This window comes from Lepidothrix coronata, unplaced genomic scaffold, assembly GCF_001604755.1.
Source record: "Lepidothrix coronata isolate B3197 unplaced genomic scaffold, Lepidothrix_coronata-1.0 Scaffold350, whole genome shotgun sequence".
In the NCBI taxonomy this organism is placed as follows: Eukaryota; Metazoa; Chordata; class Aves; order Passeriformes; family Pipridae; genus Lepidothrix; species Lepidothrix coronata.
The window spans coordinates 110,560-117,958 of record NW_016690530.1 but is presented as its reverse complement, the minus strand read 5'-3'; the positions used below and the strand labels follow the sequence as shown (position 1 = coordinate 117,958).

The window sequence follows — 7,399 nt, the reverse complement described above, 5'->3', positions numbered from 1 at the left end:
CTGTCAGGTGATGTCACTGTCAGGTGATGTCACTGTCAGGTGATGTCACTGTCAGATGCTGTCCCACCCCATCAGGTGATGTCCCCCCATCAGGGGATGTCCCCCCAGGCCCTGGGTGGCTCTCAGGGATGGTTGGATCTCCGGGTGCTCGACCCCCCTTGGAGCTGCAGCTCCGTGTGTAACCACGGCCCCGGGGGTTCCCTTCCCTCCCCAGATCCTCACCCTGCTGCTGGGAATCTCCATCCTGGTCCTGTCCCTGCTCACCACCTACTTCATCAACGCCAAGGCCGACGTGCTCTTCAGCCTCCCGCGGGATCCCGGGGCCGTGGCCTACTGAGCCTGCTCTGGGGCTGGAAAACTCCTGGATTGCAGCTGCCAGGGCTGAGCCAGCGCTGGGATGGCCCTCCCTCTGCAGAAGGTTCCCTCCAGAACCTTCCACGTGTTCCAAGGGCTGAGCCCTGAGAGACTTTCCCCAGGAAAAGGCACCGACCGAGCCCCGAAGGAACTTCGGGACAGATTCCCAGAGTTTGTTTGATTTGTCCTCGGAGCAGCCTGAGGATGGTCCTGGATGCTGCTGGGAGCACCCTGGGATGGATTTCTTCCCTGAATCGAGCCAAGGGTGGGAAGGATGAAGGTGTTTCCTCCTGGAGCAGTGGAATTCCGAGGTGTCCAGCAGCCCCAGGGTGTCCCCCGGGAGCTGTGGAAGGTCCATCCCAAGGTGTCCTCAGCAGGTGATCAGATGTAAAACAACCCTTTTTTTTCTTAATGGTGCAATATTTTCTGGGCTTTGTACATATATAAATAGTTCCCTTTAATTAAAAAACGGCCACTTCCAAATGAACCCACCCTTGGCCTGCTTTGTCTTTCAGTCCCTTCCCAAAGTCATCCCAGTGGGCAGTTTGTGGGTGTGGAAGCGTCTGGGGGAGGCAGAGGGTTCTCTGGGATGTGCTTTTCCTTCCCTAGGGCGAGTTTTTTGTGGTGTTTTCTTACATATCTAAATTTCTTACACACCTAAATGAAAATGCTTCGTCCAGGACGGAGCAGCTTTGAGGAGAGACCTTGGGATTGGGGAGGGCTTGGACTTCCATGGTCCCTGTGGGATCCAGCTCAGGATATCCCATAACCCAGCGCTAATCAGCAAGTTGGGTCAATTAAAGGGTTCCTGATCATTCAAAGCATCTCCTTCCCGCTCTGCTCCGTCCTGCCTTTCACTTCTGGACCCCCTGGAATTACAGGAATTATTTTTCCTCCTTTTTTCCCCCCTCCTTACGAACAGAAAGGAAACCCTTTTCCCCCTGGCAGCCCCTGCTCTGTCCCTCTGGAGCAGCTCCAGCAGCTCCGTGCCCTCCCTGGGCTGGGCCTCCTCCAGCTGCTCCTCCTGGATTGATCCCGGGGGTTTTCCCGATCCAGGGGCAGCACCAGCTCATGCACTCAGAGCCTGAAGGTGCCAGAGCTGCCAAAGAGCCCCTGGACAGAGCTCAAAGCTGTCCAGCACCTCCCAAGTGTCAGGAAGAACCGGTTGGACCGGGAACGATGTGGAGCCACCTCCAAACAGAGCAGCCCTGGAAGGAATTCAAGCTCCGGGGCTTTGGAGGGACGTGCCAGCGTCTGAAAGAGGCAGGAGAGAGCGTTTTCCCAGCACCTGGACCCGGCTGGGAGCCTGTTCTGGAGGAGGTTTTGCATAATTTCCCTTGCAAAGTTCCCTAATTCCTGGAGCAAACGGGCTCTGGGTGAGGGGAGGGTGGGGAGCAGCTCTGGGGGACAAGGAGTGTCCGTGGGCAGTAGTGGGATCCAGGGGGATCCCGGGGGGAATTAGGAAGGGCAATGCCAGAGGCACATCTGGGATGTGGTGTCCAGCTCTGGGGGACAAGGAGTGTCCGTGGGCAGCAGTGGGATCCAGGGGGATCCCGGGGGGAATTAGGAAGGGCACTGCCAGAGGCACATCTGGGATGTGGTGCCCAGCCCTGGGAGGTTTGGAGTGCCCAGCTCTGGAGGTTTGGAGTGCCCAGCCCTGGAGGTGTCCGAGGAAGGACTGGCCGTGGCCCTGGGTGCTCTGGGCTGGGTCAGGAGTTGGATTCCCTGATCCTGGAGGTCTTTTCCAACCTGGAGGATTCTGGGACTCAGCTGCTCCTCAGGGCTCTGTTTGCCCTGTGAAGATAAAAATAAACCCGGGTATTTAACGACACCCAAACGAGCTCCCCCATTAACGCGCTCGTTCCCCAGAGCTCATTAGCATTAGGGACGCTCTAATTAATGCCCATCATCTCGGGGGTGAGGACGGGAGGGTATCAGGGGACTTGTAACAGTGGGGTCGGTGCAGCTGCTGGGCTGGGCTGGGCAGGACGGGGACACAGAGAGGGTGGGGAGGCCCTGGCACAGGTTTTCCAGGGAATTCGTGGCTGCCCCATCCCTGGAAGTGTCCAAGGGCAGGTTGGACGGGGCTTGGAGCAACCTGGGCTAGAGGAAGGTGTCCCTGCCCGTGGCAGGGGTGGAATGAGATGATCTTCAGGGTCCTTCCAACCCAACCCATCCCCTGGTTCTGCTGCTCTGGGAGCACGGGGGGTCCCCCACGTTCCCTCCCCTGCTCCAGACTGGCCTGAAAAATCAGGGAAGAAAGGAAGGAGTCGCTGAGCAGCCAAAGGCAGATTCCCCCCGAGGAGATGGAGCCCGGGAGAGGCCAAAAACCAAGTGATGCAACTCGTGGCAGGTCTCGCCGGGCTGCTCCTCCCGACGCCCCGCAGAGGGCCGGGAGCTCTCCTGGGAGCTCTCTGGGAGCTCTCCCGCCGCTCCTCGGGCTGGGATTCGCTCCCGAGGGGAAAGGCTGCCTGTCCCTGCCTCCTCCTGGCAGGACATGAACCCCCCCGGGGTTTTGTTGCGGCCTTGGGTTCCCCCGGGGCCCCTCCAGCTCCAGCCCAGCCCGGCTGTGGTTTTTGGGCAGCTGGCAGGGGCTGTCCCCGCCCCGGAGCCCTCGGGCATCTTGCTGAGACATCCCCCCCTTCCTCCTCCTCCTCCTCCTCCTCCTCCTGGTGCACATCATTTGCAAGCATCGCTTTCCTCCCCTCCCTCTTCCCGGGATTTCTGCACAAAAAGAAGATGCCACCGACCCTCCTGACCCCCTGAACTCCCGGGGGGGGCCGAGGGCTGGGGCTGCAGCTGCCCCCCGTGCCCCGAGGGGGGGACATATGGGGGTGACAGTCACCCAGACGGGGAGGAAGGAGAGGAAATGTGTGTTCTCTTAGTGCCCGGCCTTCCCCGCTCCTGGGAACTTGGTGGCTCCGGAATATTAAGAGGCAGGAAAGTTAATTAATACCCAGAACAAAGCCAGGGCTGTTTTGGCTTCTGGGAGAAGGAAACGGTGGAGACAGGAAGGGGAGAACTGGTGTCTTCTTCAGTGGTGTCTTATCAGCAGCTAAAATCGAGGTGAAGCCCGGGGTGGGGGGTGAGGGAGTCGTTTTTTGGAGGGTTTGTGGCAAAGGGCAGGAGGGTGCTGGGAGAGCCATGGGAACAGCTCCCCTGTGCTGAGGGGCTGGGGGGGCTGTCTGGGGCTGTCTGGGAGCAGCACAAGGTCCAGCTGAAGGAACAAAGGCAGCTCAGGAGCAGGAGTGGAGCGAGCCAGGGCCTTGGCTGGCACCCAGCAGGAATCTGAGTCCAACATGTGTTTGAAATCAGGGGCTGAACTGCTACAAATGGGAGCAGAGGAATTGCCAGCTTGGAGCGTGCCCAGGGTCCATCCTTTCCACTGCCCTTGGCACCACCAGGGATGAGCACCCGGCTCTGGGAGAGGCACCAAAGCCCCCGGAGCGACCCCGTGTCCCAAATCCACCCCACGGGGGGATCCCTGGGCTCCTCATTCCCGCTGCAAAGTCCACAGGAACATCCAGAGGGATCTCACCGTCCCAAATCCACCCCATGGAGCCACCATGGGGATCCCTGGGCTCCTCATTCCCGCTGCAAAGTCCACAGGAACATCCAGAGGGATCTCACCGTCCCAAACCCACCCCACGGGGCCACCACGGGGATCCCTGAGCTCATTCCCGCTGCAAATCCGCTCTCCCTCATCCACAGGAACATCCAGAGGGATCTCACCGTCCCAAATCCACCCCACGGGGCCACCATGGGGATCCCTGAGCTCCTCATTCCCGCTGCAAAGTCCACAGGAACATCCAGAGGGATCTCACCGTCCCCCCCCGTCTGCCTGTCCATCCAGCCGCGGGAATTCCTGGGGGAAAACAGCCCAGCCGGGGAAAGAGGGAGGTGATTTGGGGACAAACCGAGCTCGTCCTTCCCCCCTTTGCCCCGTGCAGCTCCCGGGGCCTCCCCCTGTGCCCTCCAGCGGAGGAAGAGGAGGGTGAGGAGGAGGAAGGGGCGGAGGACGGGGCTCGGGCTCTCTCTGCCGCCCAGGTGATGCTTCCCCGGCGCCAGCAGAGGTGCCGGGGGCTAATCAAGATCGACGTCGGAACAAAACAGCGGCTCGGCAGCTCGGAGCCAGCGGGAAGGGGGAAGCAGATGGGCTGGAGGAGGCAGGAGCTGCTCTAAATGGATTGATGGAGAGGCCTTTGAGGGAGATGGATTGGAGACGGAGCCGCTGGAGGAAAGGGCCGGGGTGGCCACGCTGTGAATGGGGCAGGGGCCCAGGGACGGGCTGGGAAGGGAGAAAGGCCCGCAGATAACAGATGGATGGACACAAAGACTGGAAGGGAAGAGGGGGACAGATGGACAAGCAATAGAGAGAGTCGGGAGGAGAGAGGGATCTGGACATAATTAGATTGGATCTGATTATGACAGACTCGATTAGAGCAATATTATGATCAGGAGCTTCTGTCGCTATTTGGCTTTTAGGGGGGAACAAAAGCCAGGGGAGGGGGGACGAGCAGAGGCACAGGGAACGGGGCAGGATGAAAGGGAAAAAAGGGAAGGGGCTCCTTGTGAAAGCTGTCAGGGGTGGTGGTGACAGATTGTGTGGTTATGGAGCACCGGGGCCGTCTGTCACCCACAGAAACCTGCCCGGAAAACAGACAAAAGGGGCTCCCAGAGCCCGGGGCTCCGGCCCTGCCCGGGGCTGAGCACTCCAGGAGCTCCCTGGGAGGAGTAACCACGGCTGGGTGTGCACACACACCTTCCTCAGACACCCCCAGCCCGCCTGAGGGTGTGAGCACACGTGGGAACACGCGTGGGAACACACGGAGGGCACGGCCTGGCCCTGCACATGCGGGTGCCAGCCCTCAATTCCTGCCCCCAAAAGCCTCCAGTCCCGGCTCTCACACTCTGGGGGGGGCCCAATTGGGGGTTTCAGGACCTGAAGGGGCTACAAGAGACGTGGGAGAGACTTTGGAGAAGGAGTCCAGGACAAGGGGGCGGGTTCAGAGGTTTGGGTGGACATTGGGAAGGAATCCTGGCTGGGAGGGTGGGCAGGCCCTGGCACAGGTTATTATTCCATGGCTGCCCCATCCCTGGGAGTGTCCAAGGCCAGGTTGGAGCAACCTGGGCTGGTGGGAAGTGTCCCTGCCCATGGCAGGGGGTGGAACGAGGGGAGATTTAAGGTCCCCTCCCACCCAAACCGTTCTGACACTGACTGACAGAGGATCATCCCCCCAAGTGAAGGTCCACAGGCTGCCCCGGTGCTTCTCCACAGAATCCCAGAATCCCTGAGGCTGGAAAAGCCCTCCCAGCCCCTGGATCCCCCCTGTGCCCCATCCCCACCTCGTCACTCAGGGGTGGGGGCACAGCCCCCGGTGTGGGACGGCCCCAGGGGAGGGGCAGGAGCTGCAGAGCCCCCAGGGATTGATCTTTCCGGGGTCTCTGGGCTGTGCCCGGGATCTCCATCCAGGTCTCCCCCCGTGGGCTGGAAGTGCAGCCCCTCCCCGTGTCCCATCCCGGCTCCAGCAGCTCGAGGGTTAAACCTGCCCGTCTTCCCAGACAGGGCCGCGGGTCCCCGGTGGCTTTGCACAATATGTCACCTCCTCTCCTGCCAAATGCTGCCTCTTCCAGCCTCTCTCCAAACCTCTCCCTGCGCACACAGGAGCTGCTCAGGGTCCCCCCAGCCCCTGCAGCTGATCCCCGAGCCCCCCGGGGTCCCAAAAATCACGGGATCCTGGAATGGTTGGGGTTGGAACGGACCTCAAGGGGCATTTTGTTCCAATCCACCTTCCACCAGACCGGGTTGCTCCAACCTTGGGCACTTCCTGGGGTGGAGCATCCACAACTTCCCCGGGCACCTTGTGCCACCACCCTCCCAGGGAAGGATTTCTCCCTGATATCCAGTCCAAGCCTCTGCTCTGGCAGTTTGAAGCCCTTTCCCGCCTGTCCTGTCCCTCCATGTCCCTCCAAGCCCTGGGGGGCTTCACCCCCTTGGATGGAAACACCACCAAGGCCCCCCCTGGGTCCCTCAACCTCGCAGGTAAAGCTGAAACCAGAGACAGGCGTGAAAACCTCGGCTCTGCTTCCCACAGGTGCCCCCCAACCTCTTCCTTCTTGCCCCCTGTGTCGAAAGGGAGGCCCAGGAATCCCGAGGAATGAGGGATTTCTGCAGGCTCCAGTTTAGGGGCTCCTGCCAGCGAGAAACCAGGTTGGTTTTGACGTGGAAAACCAGTTTCTTCCAACCAGGAACACTCGGAAGGGAAGGACAAAGCCAGAGGGTAAAATAGGTGAATATTTCCAGAGGATTTCGAGCTCTGGACTCCCCATCCCCGGGAGAAACTCACTGGGCTGGAGACGAGTTGGGGGGAGCTGAAACCTTCCCGTTAATTTGGCCGAGCCTGAGCCCGGTATCCCAGCGGGAAAGCTCTGGAAGCGGCTCCAATCCTTCCCCCTCTCTTCCCGGCAGGATGCCCGGAGCAGCCCGGGATCAGCTGCGGAGAGAGGGGGGGCCCTGCTGGCGGCCTGGCAGGGGGAGCAGAGCCGGGCCCGGGGGTGGGCAGGGAACAAACACCGACAGCCCTTCCCGCTCCCCCGGGAGCCCCGGGAAGGAGGGAGGAGGGGATGGGCCTGCCCGGGAGGGGGGCGTTTGGGGTGGGATGTGCCCTGGGAGGTTTGGGAAGGGGAGGATTTGGGATGTGCAGGGCGCCGGGAGAAGGGGCTGGGGGGGAGTGGGGGTGTGTTCCCGGTGGAGAGCGGGGATTTGCGCGGGTGATGGATGCGCTGGATGCGCTGGATGCGCTGGATGCGCTGGACGCGGGACGTGCGGCGCATCCCGGGCGGGATCCAGGCGGGATCCAGGCGCGCCTCGGGCTCGGGGCGGACTCTCCCGTCGCCGCGAGCTCATTAAGGGAATATTGTCTCCTAATCGGTGCCATAGCAATGGCGAGGAGGCTCCGGAGCCGCCACCTGATCCCTCCGCCTCGGCAAACTCCGGGACCATCTGCCGAGCCGTGCCAGGCGCTGGAGCCCACCCAGGCGCCCG

General features: G+C 61.4%; 1 protein-coding gene across 1 annotated transcript in view; it reads left to right on the top strand.

The window, feature by feature from the left end:
• Positions 1-841, top strand: part of NCSTN (nicastrin) — a 12,584-nt gene extending 11,743 nt beyond the window's left edge. The window contains exons 16-17 of the mRNA XM_017838633.1: positions 40-93; positions 215-841. Of these exons, the coding sequence (XP_017694122.1) occupies positions 40-93; positions 215-337 (177 nt within the window). The 3' untranslated portion in view covers positions 338-841. The remainder of the gene's footprint in view (positions 1-39; positions 94-214) is intronic.
• The last annotated feature ends 6,558 nt before the right edge of the window (positions 842-7,399 follow it).